Source organism: Vipera ursinii, assembly GCF_947247035.1.
Source record: "Vipera ursinii genome assembly, chromosome: 2".
Classification (NCBI taxonomy): Eukaryota; Metazoa; Chordata; class Lepidosauria; order Squamata; family Viperidae; genus Vipera; species Vipera ursinii.
The window spans coordinates 135803898-135821625 of record NC_139513.1 but is presented as its reverse complement, the minus strand read 5'-3'; the positions used below and the strand labels follow the sequence as shown (position 1 = coordinate 135821625).

The window sequence follows — 17728 nt, the reverse complement described above, 5'->3', positions numbered from 1 at the left end:
CGTCTACTTTGTCAAATGCCTTACTGAAGTCTAAGTATACTACATCCACAGTATTTCACTGGTCTATTAGTTTACTTACTTTGTCGAAGAATGAAATAAGATTGGTTTGGCATGATCTGTTTTTAACAAACCCGTGCTGGCTAGTAGTTATAACTTTGTTTGCTTCTAGCTGTTCACAGATCTGTTTTTTGATTATCTTTTCCAGGATCTTCCCAGGTATTGGTGTTAAACTGATTGGTCTGTAGTTTCCTGGGTCTGTTTTTTTTCTTTCCTTTCTTGAAGATGGGAACCACATCAGCCCTTTTCCAACCCTCAGGTACTTCCCTGGTGCCCTAGGATTTTTGAAAGATATGGTGCAATGGTTCAGAAATAACACCTGCTCCTTCAGAATTCTGGGGTGTAATCTGTTGGCCCCAGTGATTTATATTTATCAAGGTTAGATAGGTGTTCTCTTACCATTTTCTTGCTTATTTTAATTTTTGTTTCTAGTTTGTCTTTTGCAGTAGTTTTTTTGGTAAGTTGGGCTATAATTTCTTTTTGTGTGAAGACTTATGCAAAGAGTGAGTTAAGCAGCTCTGTTTTCTTCCTACTGCTTGTTACTTCCTTGCCATCTTCTCTCTTTAGCACAGGGGTCCCCAACCTATGGTCTGTGGCCCGGTACCAGACTGTGGCCTGTTGGCCACAGGAATAGCTGGCGAGACCCCCCCCACTCGTGGTACTGCCACCGCGTGGGTACTAATATTACAATAATATCTTTAAAAAGCAACGTGGTGTCCGGGTTACAATAGTTCCATTTCAGACAAATATATATTATTACAAATCTCCAAGTTATTACAATCAATACTTCCTCTCTCTTTTTCCCTTTAATACATACTATCTCTTATCTAAATTAACATTTTATTGCTGCTGTTGTTGTTGTTAGCTGCGAAGTCGTGTCCGACCCATCGCGACCCTATGGACAACCTTCCTCCAGGCCTTCCTGTCCTCTACCATCTTCTGGAGTCCATTTAAGCTCAGCCCTACTGCTTCAGTGACTCCATCCAGCCACCTCATCAGTCTTGTCATCTCTTGTTTGACCACGTCCAGCTTTCCTTGATTCATGGATCTTACATTCCAGGTTCCTATGGAGAAAAAATCTTTACAGCATCGGACTTTCCTTTCACCACCAGACACATCCACAGCTGAGCGTCCTTTCGGCTTTGGCCCAGTCGCTTCATTCTTTCTGGCACTACTAGTACTAGCCCTCTGCTCTTCCCCAGTAGAATATTGGACGCCTTCCGACCTGAGGGGCTCATCTTCCAGCGTCATATCGTTTTGCCTTTTGTTACTGTCCATAGGGTTTTCATGGCAAAGATACTGGAGTGGGTTGCCATTTCCTTCTCCAGTGGATCACGTTTTGTCAGAACTCTCTGCTATGACCTGTCCGTCTTGGGTGGCCCTGCACGGCATAGCTCATAGCTTCATTGAATTACGCAAGCCCCTTCGCCACGACAAGGCAGTAATCCATGAAGGGGAACATATTATTGCTACCCATGTCATTTAATAGGGGTGTGTGTGTGTGTGTGTGTGTGTGTATAAAACTTTTAATATATTTCATATTTTAACATTCCATCTTTAACACATCAAACACCTTATCTATTTTTCTAGTTTTAATTTTACATTGATATTGAAATTAAAACGTTTAAGATTTCTCATTTTCATATTGCTAAATAACCTCCTTTCCCTTTACACAATTTTCTTCAATGCCTAGTAATGTAATGCAGTTCTTATTTATCTCATTTCCATATCCATATCAATTATACAATATTTAGAATAGTAGTCATTAAAATACCAATTTGTAAGGAGGAGAGAAAAAAAAGGGGAGGACAATATAATATTCTTGTTTCTCATTTATAGTTTCCACATGTTAAAAATTAACCAAAATTTCTTCCATTTCAACATCCTTTCATGTCTCTACATCTAAGTATATTAATTACATTCTATCATTTTTAGCATATATACATCTTAACCCATGTTATTTAAAAAACTCAATATTTCAATATTAGTATTCATACATATGTATTTTATTTTATTTTAATTTTTATTTTAGTTAATCAGTATTTTTATCTACTCATCAAAACAATCTCTCATAATCCCAATATAATCCTGTCTATTTTGATATTATGCATTTCAGGCCTCTTAAAAATGTTCATATTTCTTCAATCTTATTCTTGCTTTCTTCCTTTGCCATGTCATTTTACGCTTCTTTGCCTCAGGGTCATCAAAGCATTCTTGTATTACTATATCATATTGAAGTGGCCCTCCAGTCTCCACCTTTGAAGGATTGAAGAATCTGCCAACAGCACCAAATCTTCTCATTATTTTCACCTCTTGATATAATTGTCCTGGTGCAAATAAACTTCCTTCCATTATGTTCTCCATTACAATCTTCAAAAACCTGTATTTGTTGAATATTTAATTCTTCTGCCAATGTATTTGATTGTTCAATTTCTTCTGTTAAGTTCTGTCCCAATAAGAAACTTTTTTTATTCTCCTTGATTTCTGTTGCAAGTCTTTGTTCATCCTGAGTCTTTGCTTTTCTGACTTCATCTTTGCATGTTCTGTCTGACTGCTGATATGTGGCCCTCTTTCCCTTTTTTGTACTTGTCCTTTTTGTCATTCAGTTTGTCAAAGAGATTCTTTGTGCAGCCATGCTGGTTTCTCCTTGAATTTCTTGTTTTTCTTTTTCAGTGGTATTTTGCTTTTATGGGTTGCATTTTTCAGAGTTTCCCATGCTTCTTGAGTGGTTTTCCCCTTTAGGATTTTCATCCATGGAATCTTTCCTAGGTTTTCTCTGTGTTTGTTAAAATCAGCTCTTTTGAAGTTTAAGACACTGGTTGGATTATTTTCTATTGCTTGTGTTTGCATTATTTTGAATTCCAATATGACGTGGTCACTTTCCAGCAGCTTCAACTCCCTCTATCATTTCTTTTCTACTAGTAAGAATTAGATCCAGTATAGCTTTACTTCTAGTTCCCTCCTCCACCTTTTGGATGACAAAGTTGTCAGCTAGGTTGGTTAGGAAACTGTTTGATCTCCCATTCGCTGCAGAGTTTGCCTCCCAGTTTATATCTGGATAGTTGGAACTGTAGCTGTTGGTCTCCAAAATTATTCTCCCTTTGAATCCATTTTTCCCCACTACCATTTGCCTTCCTGTTGTTTTATTTTTTTTTTCATCCTCCCACTCCAGAATTTACTTATAATGGACTACTAGATCATACCTAGTATTTAAAACAATACGATTTCAAGCAAAATCAGGCAATGCAAGGTTTGCTTTATGAAACATTACCACAAGGTGGAGCCTTATTAGTATAAATAATTTTACACTAAGTATTTTATAAACCTAAATATTTCAGTGCAATAATTACTCTAAAATGGTTATAATCATTGTGGATATAAGTGCATTAGAGAAACCTACCAGCTCTTAAACAATCGTGGCCAAAATCAAAGTTGAAAGTCAAAGTCAAGTTGAAAGTCAAAGTTACTTAATACTTGGATGAGAAACTAGCAAGAAGTATCAGGTTTGTAAAAATTTTGGCAGGTTAGACTGGAAAGTCAAAAAACACTTCTAGAAGAATACAACGGGAAATTACTTTTGTATTGTGATTAATATGGAACATTTTTATTAAGTTAGTAGGATTGAAGCTTGACTTTAGACTTTTATCTGTTCTTAGCTCTTGTCAGTTCTTTGTTGGACACACTTCCCAATTTGGGGTGGTAAAAAGCAAACTTTGAGCATATAAGTTTCCAAGGTCAATCCCTGGCAATGGTCTAGGAAAGGAAATCAAGTGGTTATGAGCATAAAAGGCTTCATTCTAGAACATAACTAAGGGCTGCTGAATACCTTGTTACGTTATACATATTGCCTTCTAAAAAGATGTCAAATTGAAGGATAGGTTTGGCCCATGAAATGCTACCCACGTGCTAACTAACCTGCTATTAAATTTACCAGAAATTGCAGAACATTGCCTCCAATACTGCTCTCAAAGGTAGTAGGAACTAAAGTTAGTTCAATTATCATCATATTTAAAAAAAAGCTAAAGCATATATTTTAAGCTGGATTTATTTACCTGGCAACACCGCCGTAATCAAGGCCTTCTTCCCCACGAAATTTTATCATTAATCTCTTCCATAGGTCTTTCGGTCTCATCTTCATGACTTGTCTATAAGACTCCTGCAATTACATTAGGTACCTATGAGCCGAATACTTCGTATGTTTAATTAGACTGTACAAAATTTACACTACTGCCTTAATTAATAAAGTTTTATTCTTGATTGTCAGATCAATAAAAATGCTATTAGTGTTCAGAGATAATGCTTGCATAAGTTTTATAAATTCAAGTACATATGGTATGTTCTGTTCAGTACCTGGTTTACTTAAGGAAAAAAAGGTATATCTTTTATGTCTTTTATGTTTTATAGGAAACCTATACTCTTCTAATATAATTTCCACAATTCCTGCAAAATCCCCAGAAATCATCCTACAAAATTATCTTGTTTGGTCTTATTTATTCTAATCTAAGTCCTATCAATTCAAGAAAAATAACTTAATTCTGAACAAGGCTGTAGAAAAACATAAACAAATTAATTTCAGACGTTACCAGAAGGATGCTGTCTCCATAAAATCACAAGCCCCTACTGAATCTCAAAATACAGGCAGTTCTTGACTTACAACCACAACTGAGCCCAAAATTTCTGTTGCTAAGCAAGACAGTTGCTAAGTGAGTTTTACCCCATTTTATGAACTTTCTTGCCAGAGTTGTTAAGTGAATCTCTGCAGTTGTTAATAACACAGCTATTAAGTGAATCTGGCTTCCTCAATGACTCTGCTTGTCAGAAGATTGCAAAAGGTGATCACATGACTCCAGGACACTGCAACCATGATAAACACATGCCAGTTACCAAGCGTCTGAATTCTGATCATGTGACCATGGGGATACTGCAATGATCGTGAGAATAGTGATAGGTCACTTTTTTGTGTGTCCCTGGAACTTTGAATGGTCATTAAACAAATGGTTACAGGCTAAGGACTACCTGTATGCATTGTAACTCAGTAACGCCTCCATTTGTAGTGCAAAATCCCAGATCACCATAATAATAGGTACTGTCTTTTATTTTAATTCAGCAATAATTTATAATTCTCACATTACCTCAAAAATTTCTTCCCTGGAGACCTCTATACGACAATGTCCAGCTTGGGGCTGCTGCTGGGAGAGCTCTTGCCTCAAAATCTTGAGTTTTTGTACTAGATCTCGTTTATACCTTGGCACAGTGAGACATTCAGCCTCGTCTGAAAGCTGGCAGAGCGAAACAACTTGTGGCGGCTGTTGCGGCTGGTCTTTAAGTTGATTTTGACGGCTGAAAAGAAACAGAGCGACATTGACTTTCCAGATTCCAAGACTTCCAGTTGTTCTCATTTCCACGACTTCCACTAAATACATGTGAGCTAACACGTTGGAAAAAATATATTCAGTCTGCTAGTCTATCAACATTTTCTTGAGGAGCCTGGAAGAGCACATACCTCTGCTTCTTTTAATACTGAACATTTCTAATAGTTTATGGGCACTGTTACTCAAAATGTCTCAAACTGCCCTATTTTTCCAAGATGTTTAGGTGTGTCAAAACACAATCTAAAAGGAGGATACCATCATACATTTTAATTGCTTTACCTGAAAAGTTAATTTACAAAAATGCTGGTAGACAGAGTCTGGCTAAGATGGTATCCACTGTACCTGAATTTGTCTTAACCACAGGAATGTAGGCAACTTTACAATTGGCACAGATAAATGAATATTTTCACTAGCTATTAAGAAAAGTGTTTTAAAAATATGTTCAGACAGTGAGGGATGAAAACATGATATATTCAAGGTAGGACCTTCTGACATTTTTTTATAGTTACAAACTCATGCCAAAATGTGCAGCATTTTAGCAGAAAGAACATGATTTCAGAATAAAAGTTTTGCTAAGAAAAATGTCTAAATCTGATTGTTTAAAAGACTATATAAAATGTCAGATGGAACTGTGAAAGTAATATAGTTCTTAGTAGCCACAATGTGGAGAAACATAATTCATTGCCACTTCCAATTATTAGCAGAAGCCAGTGATAAACAGAGTCAACCTTGTCAATCAAATTCATTAATTTTACTAGAAACAAGAGGCAAATATAGATGGAACACAATAATTCTGATAAGTAAAAGAGCACAACCATGATTATATTATCAAAATGTTGATAAAAAATTGAGTAAAGACTTAAACAAATAAACACATGGGTAAGTACATTCATAGACAAGATGACCCTCAATTTTTAACCAAAATATCAAGAAAAATTATAAACTCTTGAAATTTAGTGTCATAATTTTCACAATTGGCTTATCCACAGTTGGCACATTTTTGTGGCATTTTGGTTACAAATTCAAACATTGACTTATCTGCAAATGATCTTATACATGAATATATAATCTTTGAACAAGCCGCTTGGCCTGATGGGGGATGGGTTGGGTTTTTATTGTCATTTTTAATATTTGTATTTACTGTTTTTAGCTTGGGCATATGTTTAATTCTTTTTAACTTTTGTATTTTTGTATTTTTTATATGTCTGCCCTGTTCACCGCCCTGAGTCCTTCGGGAGAAGGGCGGTATATAAATAAAATTATTATTATTATTATTATTATTATTATTATTATTATTATTATTATTATTATTATTATTATTATTATTATTATTATGAATTACCATATATATTCACAGATAAGCCAAACCTAATTTTAGGGACGTTTTCAATTAACTGTTAGGTTAAAAATGAAGAGGGACGCGGTGGCTCAGTGGGTTAGGACGCTGAGCTTGTCGATCAGAAGATCGGCAGTTTGGCGGGTCGAATCCCGAGTGCCGCGTAGCAGAGTGAGCGCCTGTTACTAGTCCCAGCTTCTGCCAACCTAGCAGTTCGAAAGCACATAAAAATGCAAGTAAAAAAATAGGGACCACTACGGTGGGAAGGTAACAATGTTCCATGTGCCTTTGGCGTCTAGTCATGCCGGCCACATGACCACGGAGACGTCCTCGGACAAGCGCTGGCTCTTCGGCTTTGAAACGGAGATGAGCACCGGCCCCTAGAGTTGGAAACGACTAGCACGCGTGTGCGGGGGAACCTTTACCTTTACCTTTTAAAAATGAAGAGAGCAAATAATAGTGGACTTAATTTATAAATTTTCAACCTACAGTTTATTTGTAATTATTTATATAACTTTGTAAGTGCTTACATCTTTGTTAGCATCTGAGGATACTTAATAAAATTTAAAGAATATCAGGAATTCAATGTATCACTCATTAACTCACATCTATAGTTCATAAAAGTTAATGTCTATTGGTCAAGACTGCAATCCTAATCAGGATTAGATTTCATCAGACAGCACCATTTGACTAGTAATAGCTTGTGCTGGGAATGCAAGTCATTTAGTGTTGTTTCTTCTTTTTAACCCTTATCTGGTTAATATAGTTGCAAGAATCATATTAGAGCTCTCTAGTTTTAATTCTCAGATTTTTCAGTGTTATGCTATGAGAACCCTGCTATAAACTAAATAATAATCACTGATTAATGGAATAAGAATGTTTAGACAGCATCATAAGGGATGAAAGTGTATTGTTCATTAAGTGTGTTGTTCATTACAAACAGATGGTTGTTTCTCTTGTAATTGACATTTTCAGTACCAGGCATGGGCCATGGCACCCAAGATGCCTTGTTTACTGTCACCAGATGGTTTGCCAACCATGCTTACTAATATCAAAAAAAACCACTGTTGCCAACCTGGATTCAAAGCCAACATAAACCAGAAGAGTTAGGTCAAGACATCATCCAGAAATGCTTTCTTCCTCCATTCTTTAGTTTATGCCAAGTAATAAAACTGTGGCTGCTGTTTTTAAACTTCATTCTGGCTTACAGAATTTTCTATTCTTCTAGCCACACGTTTTCTGCTCTCAGCAGTCATAACTAGCAATTCTACTTTACCCTCAGTTTAAAAATAAGATTATGTATAAACTTATCTGCTTTAAGAGGAATGGCAAAAGAACTCATGAAGCATTTCTCAGGAACAGGTAGAATTTCAACTGGATTTTTAAAAATAGGTTTTTTTTAATGTTCTCAGGAGTCAACCATATTTAAATTATTATAGTTAGAAATTAAAGGAATATATTAAAGGTAGCAAATGTGGTATGTCAAATGCTCCAGCCTTTTGGAAGAGTGTCCCCACTCCAGAAGTTATTTAGCCTGCCTTTAAAGATATGGATTTTTATTATTATTTTTATCCCACCTTTATTACCTTATAAGTAACTTACAGTGGCAAACATACCTAATACTATTTTATTTTATTTATTTTAATTTATTTGCTCATTTCAAAGCAACTCTGGGTGGCTTTCAGCATTAAACCCATAAAAGATAAATATCTTTAAAACAATAAAAATAGAATTACAATCAAATATAAAAATATACTTTAAAAATGGGGGCAGGATGTGGGGATGTAGGTGGGGTTGCCTCTTAATTTGACAACCACCTCCACTGTGACGTTCCCCCAAAAGGGCTCCAAGCCATCCGGCAGTGCCAGGTCTTCACGTTCTTGTGGAAAGTCAGAAGGATAAGAGCTGATCTCAGCTCAGGGAGTAAGATGTCCCAAAGGGCAGGAGCCACAGCAGTGAAGACCCTTCTCCCAGACCCTGCCTGCCAAAATTCCTTGACTGGTTTTCTCCACAACAACAACCTTGTGAGGTGAGTTGGGCTGAGAGAATGACTGGTCCAAAGTCACCTATCTGGCTTTCATGCCTAAGGCAGGACTAGAACTCCACCAGGCTCCAGCTTTCTAGCCAAATGCATTAAATCCCAGACCAAACTGGCTCTCCAGTTATTGAGTCTGGAAGTGGACTACCCTTTGGGTAAGGGTTTTTCCCCAGCACTAATGTATATATATGTTATTTTGCATAATGGTTCAATATAGTTTTAACATGTAGTCTTTATTGATTTTTACTGTTTTGATAATGTACTCTGCCCTATATCACGTATTTACTTACTTAAACACATAGACACTCATAACTGGTTTTCAATATACAGAAACAGCCAGATTCCTCTTTAGTGCAAATATGAGAAGAAAACATTTTCATTTATCCTATATAGTATAATAAAAGAACAAATGCTATATAAAATTTATCAGATACTATATTTTGCTGATGACACTCCTAGCTGAATTTCTGAAATCCTTTCATAATGAAAAACAGATGCATAAAGGGAAAAAATAAAGTATGTAGCTTGGGAAGTGCAAAAAACAGACTGTGATTTTAGAACCTGACAAATAGAACATTCCTTCTATTGCCAGAAGCCTAATTTGTTAAGCTATTTTGTTAGTCTATATATGAAACACAAATTATATTCTATAAAGATTGCTAGTCATAAAATGCCTATTTTTAAGTCTTTGGAAAGTGCTTGATATTTGCTCTAGACAACAGATAGAGACTGCTGTAATATCACGTTGGTCAATAAATAAATAAACCAGATTTAAACAGCTATGCAAACCAAAAGATTTTCTAAAAATTTGTAATTACATTTTAAAACAGGTATATAAACATCAAGTATTTTTAGATAATTTTTAACCTGCTTTAGGTTCACCTAACCAAGAAATTCATCTCCCAGATCCCTATTCCCAAATATTGTTCTATGAAAACATAGTTTAAATATTTTTTTAAAAAAGAGTCTCAAGTGGACATGTAACTATTTCCCATATAGAGTATGCAGAACGAAGCTGGCAAAGCAGAAGCCAGCAGTTCCCCGACTATTACCTCAATACAGATCATGTATCTTCCAAGGCAATCAAGAGAATGGATAGCTATCTACTGACTTGGAAAGACAGAGGGAAAAGCCTAGAATTTAAACCCTGAACCTATATAACCACTTTAATTTCAATATACTGAAGTGGATAAATCTTCCACGAGTATATTGTTTTATTCTTATCTGCAATAAACAGATTAATCAAGCTGAGTCATGTCTGTGAGGCTTTTATTAAGAAAAAAAAAGTAGAGAAAAATAGTTCCTGAATTGGGTGTTAAATATCGAGTGAGTTAAAATTTACAGTTGGTATACAGTATAAAAGTACAATATTCTAGGAAGATCTGAAATAATTGTGTCTAGACCAGCGCCCCCCCAATCTTTTGGGCACCGGGGACCAGTTGCGTGGAGAGAGGTTTTTCAACGGACCAGAGGGGTGTGTGGTTTTGCATGCTGCCTGCATCCCATGAATGAGACTTCACTTGTTTGCATGGACCAGTTTCGGGCATGTCGCAGCCCAGTGCCAGCCCACAGACTGGGGGATGGGGACCTCTAGTTTAAACAACAGCAAATTTTGCTTAACTTTTGCTCTTGGGAAGAATAGAAGTATTAAATGCAGGAGCAAAATTGGAAAATCTCTGGTGCAGAAAAAAACAATTTTATTGGATTAAAAATGCTTCCTTAGGTCCCTCCGTTTCAATTCTATCAAGAGAAAATCAATATTATCTTATATTTTGATTTAAAACAATGTAAGATGTTAATTTTCTTAGAAAGAATGTAATCAGATATTCCTGAAAAATTCCCATCTGGGTTAGGAGATTTTTAGCCTGAAAATATAAATCATACTTTACTACTAGAAAGCCAATTTCAATTAGCATAGAGAAATTGTCTCATATTGTATATAAATTAGTATTATATATTTAAGGCAAGTACCAATCTTCCAAAATTGAAAATGACATTGAATCTCATTTTCCCCCCTTTTCTCCTTTCTTTCTGTGCTTCATGTGCATTCATTCTTAAGTTTTTCTATTTTAATTTGGACAGATGAAAAAGAAATTAAGGAGAAACTTGGCTGTTATGAATAGAAGAAATACAGAACATGTTTTTCTAACAGTAAAAACAAAATATAGCCAATGATTAATAACAATGGTAACATTACTAACATCTCTTTACAAATCAGTGACATTAAATAGAGCACAATTTTAATATGCTCTTTTCTAGCCTCTATGACATAAGATAATCCACGCCTACAACAAATCAAACATTCTGCTGTAAATTATGTTAATCCCGAGTGCCGCGTAGCAGAGTGAGTGCCTGTTACCCGTCCCAGCTTCTGCCAACCTAGCAGTTCGAAAGCACCTAAAAATGCAAGTAGAAAAATAGGGACCGCCACGGTGGGAAGGTAACAGCGTTCCGTGTGCCTTTGGCGTCTAGTCATGCCGGCCACATGACCACGGAGACGTCCTCGGACAAGCGCTGGCTCTTCGGCTTTGAAACGGAGATGAGCACCGGCCCCTAGAGTCGGAAACGACTAGCACGCATGTGCGGGGGAACCTTTACCTTTACCTTAAAATGTACCTATAGAAATTAAAAAGCATAAGAGACTTTCCTTAATGCTACCTTAATGCTCTAAATGTTATTAGCCGCATATTGGTGATAATCAGTGACTACATTAACTCACTTTAGAACCAGGTGCAAATTAGCTGACAGTCGTGGATCTGTAAACTGTGTCGTCCTGTTGTTATGGTCAACAAAATAAACTCTGCCTGTGGCTGTATTTCGGATTTCCCATCCAGGAGGCAAAGGCCCAAGCTCTTCACAATTGATGTTGCTAAGATCCCTGCAAAAACAAATATAAATGAGGAATATCTCAGCATAGGCCTTCTGAGCCAAACAGACAGAAATGTAACATAACAATTCCATGAAGTCTGTATGTACGCATTGTTTCAGAAACATTATCTCTTCAGTTTGAATCTCTATTCCCTGGGAGTAAGTCCATGAAAGTAAAAGAAAAACATGCTCTTAGAAAGACACTGCCTTGGAAACACTGTTATCACTATAAGCTATACAGTTTTTTAAAAAATAAAATATTCCTGTAATCAGCGTGATTCCTACTAGAAATTTAAGTACTTAAAGGCCACTCTTACTATAGGAGTTTAATACTGATTTTATCTTTAGTTATAATTTTAACTTTTTAATTTTTAAGGATAGCTGAAATGCTTTTTCTAAAGCTGAAAACAGACCTTATTTTCCATAAATTTTATATAAGCTTGCAGTGTACCATAGGTGACTTTAACTCACCATGCAGACTAATCATGAGCTACAGTGACAAGCTGTAGATGAATACAAGTTTTCTCAATATACTATGATTAAAATCTTTTAATGTTTGTAAAAGAAGCCTTCCATTTACTTTTTTTTCATTATTTATTCATATTATTATTCACATTATTTCTATATCCTTCACTGTATGTGTTTTACTTCCCACCCTCAGAACAAATTATGTGAAGTAGGATAGATAAGACACAGCAAGCAATCCAAGATTTTCACAGTACATTTCATAAATCCATCGGGACCTGAACATGGCTCTCCACAGTCCTAGCACAATGCTTTAACTATTACATCATTTACCGAATAAAAAACTAGGGAAGTTAGCTTTAAGTGTGTAAACTGAATGTTAAAGAAAAAAATAAACTATACAAATTTGATTTTAACGCACTTACTACAAGTTTTATACTTTAAAAGTTAATATTGGAAATCTGTTCGAGTGACGAGACCATCTTCAGTTCTCAAGACCTCGTAGGTCTCCATATCCTTTGGAGATTTCTTGGAATTTTAAGGGTACACAGAAAACTGTAAAGAGTGGGGAACCTGCCTCACTCTTAAATCCACTGACAAAAGCCATTACATTATCAGAAAATCTTCACTGATTTGACTTTCTTTGGTAAGAAAATTGGAGTCAAGTAAGTAATAAATTTAGGTTTTAATTAATTTCATTTCTGACCAAAGAAAAATCTTATTCAAACCCCCTATTAGACATGTAATACATCCTTTTTCAGATATAAAGATTCGGCCCATGCTATTCTCTTCTTTATAAATGAAAACAGGGATTTTTTAGAATGCATTGTTTTCTGAACCACGTTCTGAATTTGAGTTCTATAGAATCACACGACACACACCAGGCAAGTGTACAATTACTTGAAATTTGTGTGCTATTTTGCATTTTATTTGTGAGGGGGCTTTACTTAATTTCCAGCATCAATGAAGATACATTATTTTCTTACCGAGGTACACGGGGATCGTGCCATGTGCTTACACCGGTTTGAGTATGTAGGAAATACACTTGCCCTTGCTGAGTTGTCCTTTGCTCTGTTTGGGAAATTATCAATGCAAAATCAGAAAGTTCAAAATATTGTTTCCTTGTCTAAAAAAAAAGTCCCCCAGATCTCCAGTTATCATTGATAATCTAGACATAAATGTTACAATCTATGTAACTTCTCCTTGCAATGCTCCATTTTGGTCTTTTCTAGAACAGCTATTAGAAGTTCCAGACTGGGACTACTTTGAAGAGTTTGGCTAAGCGAAACTGGGGTAATTTTTTATACATTTTCCTAACCTTTATTCTGTTTCTGTGTTATATTTTTAACTGTTGTTAACCTTCCCAGGGCCAGAATATTGGAAAAATTTAAAAAAAAATACTTGTTTGAATGAACTTTTTTTGACAGTATAATATTAGAGGGTTAGCTTTAGAGGACTTCCATCCATACACAATTGCATTTTTCACTTTGGAATAAATCCAAAGGATAGTGGCTATTCATAAATACACAAAGATACATAGATGTGTATTTACGTGGGAAAAAGACCAGAGATGCTTTAAAAAAAACCCTAACTGAACCTCATCGGAACACAAGGAATATCTTCCAGGGTAATTTTCTTCTGTTTTCCCATTGCATCTTTGGTATTTTTAGAAATCCCTTGGACAATAGCTGAAAAGCTGCTAGACTTTAGGAGAGCAGCAGGGATAGCACTGTGTGTTCTGCTGGCCTCCCAACCCTGTTACCCCAATTCCTGTCCAGATCCAGCTTCTTCTCCAATCTCCCTTGAGACTTGCCTGTCTGTCACAGGATGAAGACATTTGCAAGGGTGGGGTAGAAGAAGAAAAATAGGAGAAAGAGACTTTTAAAGCTGTTCTCCTATGCAGGCACAGTTACTTTTATTCCACTGAAGAGACTGGAAAAATACAGAGCAGTTGGCACACAATACAGAAATGGGGAAATGAAGACTCTCCAATATCTGTAATAAGTGTTTGAATGCAGAATACAGGTAGTCCCCGACTTACAACCATTTATTTAGTGACCATTTAAAGTTACAACAACACTGAAAAAAGTGACTTAGACTTAGAGGACTCCAGGGCACAAATTTTTGAGATAATGTGAGGATTATAAATTAATGCAGAACTAAACTGGCAGTGCCAATTATTGTGGCGATTATAGTGATCTGGGATTTTCCATTACAAATGGAAGAAAATGTTTAGGCATTATTGAGTTACAATGCATATAGGTAGTCCCTGACTTACAACCATTCATTTAGTGTCCATTCAAAGTTACAACAGCAGTGAAAAAAGTGACTTATTGCCCGTTTTCACACTTATGACCATTACAGCATCCCCATGGTCACATGATCAAAATTTGGACACTAGGCAACGGGCTCATATTTATGATGGCTACACTGTCCAGAGTCATGTGATCGTCTTTTGTGACCTTCTGACAAGCAACGTCAATGAGGAAGCCAGAGTCACTTAACAACTATGCTGCTAACTTAACAATTTCAGTGATTAACTTAACAACTGTGGCAAGAAAGGTCGCAAAATGGGGCAAAAATCACTTAACATCTGTCTTCCTTAGCAATCGAAATTTTGGGCTAGATTCTGGTCACAAGTCAAGGACTACCTGTACTTTTCTATACTGAGATGTGAATCTGGGTAAGTTTAACAGGAATTTCTCATATGGAGGTTTCAATAATACAATATTCATCCTTGTTTAAAACAACAATGACTTTCTGCACAAAAGAAGAAATCCTGAAGTTACAAATATTCCCAGCTCAGACCTGCTAGTGAGTTCTATATATGTTAATAGATTCGGCAGATGGAGCCACTGAATGCAGAAATGGTACCTATCGGGCGCGTCTGCATGCTTATCGACACTGAGTGCCAACTAGATCAATACAGATTTTTAAATAAACAGTAAGACTTTTGGGGGGGCTGGGGAGACTTCTTTTCATTCCCTTCCCTTAAAAAGCATCATATATGCACAAATGCAAATGTATGCCCATAAACTTACAAACATAATTTAAATTTGATCAGAGAATCCCAATATTTTGATGGTCAATTAACAACTTTCTGGTATGTCAATGAAAACTCTCAGTCATCCAGGCAAAGGCATCAGAAGGTTGAATCATGGCAACTGGACTAATTAGTCCAGTTGCCATGATTCAACCTTCCGACAACTTTCTGGAATGGATTTTAAGATCTCAGAACTTGCTATTTTAAATAGCATATTTTGTAAAGAAATTCTGTAACACAATCAAAATTCAAAGTGTACAGGGGGGAAAAATCTATGTTAGAATAATAAAAGTTGAGTTCTGGTAGAATTGTGGTATCTGAACTAGAGTAAATACGTGTGTGTGTGTGTGTGTATGTGTGTGTGTGTACGCGCACGCACACACACACACACCCCTTATTTATTAAACTTATACCCTGCTACAATCAAATTATTTTTGGTAGTTTACATGTATATGACAAAATTAATATAGCAGAGCCAATTCTGGGTCGATCACCAGGACCAGAATTTCCGTCTTCTGAGCTTTCGGACCCGTGCTATAGCCCTTCCTTAGGGAACTTCTCTCCAGCAGTGTGTGTTAGAGAGACGTTCCCTGAGATGGGCTCCAGCACAAGCCCAAAAGCTCGAAAGACGGAAACTCTGGTCCCGGTGATCGACCCCGATTGGATCCTAAAATAGTATCCTGGGACAGGTATATCTGCCTTCAAAATTAATATATCTGCAGGACAATTAAAAATAACAATAGCATAACCCCCTTGACAGGTGTCACGCATACTAAACAAATGAAAAGAGTAAAAGAGTTGGTGTACATATATGCATTCTGAAACAGAGAATACATAACATTAGTGACTTGTCTAAAGCGGTTACGGATTTCTAAATTTTTAAAAACGATATATCCAATGTGCCCATGTTCACCACAGACAAAGCTATCCTCATTAATCTTTGCAATGCCATAATATACCTCGTTAAAAAAAACCTAAAGTGCTCTTTGCCTAAAAATATTGATTCAAAATTATCCATTTTTATGATCACACTGGGTTGAAATGTAAGAGTTTTCTGGAGAGGAAAATGTCAGTGGTTAAAATATTTATTAACCACAAGGTCCCAGCATCTCCTTTTTGTTGCACAATTGCCAAATCATCATAGTTGGCACCAGCACTATAATCCAATTTTAAAAAAATAGTTCCCTTAAATGGGAAATTATACTTTCTCTCTTATTTATAAAAAGACAAGTAGATAGTTATACAATTTCAGGAAAACATACCATATCCCTCAGGTAGATCTGGAGGAGTATGCAGGTGAGTCCTGCTCATGTAATTCCTATGCCTCTGAGATCTAACTCTCCTTTCCGCTAGCCTGGGGTCAAATGACTGTCCACACGTTGCACCATTTATTCCTGTAACCGGTGTGTTCTCATCCACAAAGCAACTCAGAGGTCTGCCAGGACTGGAATATTCCGATGCTGGCCTAGGGAAAAACAACAAGTCTTCGTTTCTTCTATCAAATGGGCATTACAGTCTAAAATTACAGAGTTTCAACTAACGTCTTAAGAAATACCAATTTAAAAGCCACATTCTAATAAATAAAGTTTATTATTCACTTTTAATTAGATTAAAATGAGAAGCGGCACAAGATGGCTGGATGCTAGAGTGAAAGAGGGCACAAATGTTAAGGACATTCTCTTGGATTATGGCAAAGCAAATTCTTGATAAATGCAGCAAAGCCTCAGGCCTAATAAACAAATTGTCATTTGACAAATAGGCTACTCTTAGGCATCAACAGCCTAAGTCCAAACCGTTCTTTCATATGAACATGAACAGATTGGTAGATGGGTATAAAACATTCATAATGATCTGGCTGCAACGTTTTACATCAGAAACAGTTTCCAGCTCAGCCCCCAGAGTAATTTTGCGTAAAGCATATTTCCAGTAACCCAGCCCTAAAATTATCACCACAAGGATTGCTGAGGCCAGATTAGTCCTGACAAGGAATGGTTACAGCTAGTAGTTAGAAAAAAGTTCTTCTCGCCAGAGAGACCACTAATGCCTCCTTTGATAATAGCAGTTCTAAAACGATCCCCACACTGTGCTTCACTCAGAAATGTTCACACTGTTTGCATTGTACTAAAAAGGGAACAAAGAAGACTTGGGGAAAGGGAAATGAGAGATCTGATTTCCTACATATTAGCAATAACTTAGTTGCCAACTTTACAACCAACAATAGAAGAATCAGGAAAATCCTGGTGTATTTATACTGGTGCAAAACTCCCCGTCTCCCATTCGACTGGAAGCAAAATAGGAATAATTTATTTAATACGCTGTCCAAACTGTTTCCCTTGTTTTTCCCTTTCCTAGGAAGGATATATAAACTAATAACAAACCCTGAGTCAATTTAATAAAAACCAGAGTTCTATAAAAAACAGTTTTCTTTATATATGACTCTTTACTCTTGTCAATTTTATTACTTATTATTGAACATTAAAAAATAAATTAATAATGACAAGGAAATCTAACAAAACAGGGATAAGCAGCTGTTTTGATCCAATAGCATA

At 36.2% G+C, this 17728-nt stretch overlaps 1 protein-coding gene across 1 annotated transcript in view; it reads right to left on the bottom strand.

Moving 5' to 3' along the window:
* Positions 1-17728, bottom strand: part of SMURF2 (SMAD specific E3 ubiquitin protein ligase 2) — a 100544-nt gene that overhangs the window by 36674 nt on the left and 46142 nt on the right. Inside the window, exons 8-12 of the mRNA XM_083355451.1 lie at positions 16442-16644; positions 13123-13207; positions 11523-11681; positions 5190-5397; positions 4110-4213 (exon numbers count right to left, since the gene is read on the bottom strand). Coding sequence (XP_083211577.1) covers positions 4110-4213; positions 5190-5397; positions 11523-11681; positions 13123-13207; positions 16442-16644 — 759 coding nt within the window. The remainder of the gene's footprint in view (positions 1-4109; positions 4214-5189; positions 5398-11522; positions 11682-13122; positions 13208-16441; positions 16645-17728) is intronic.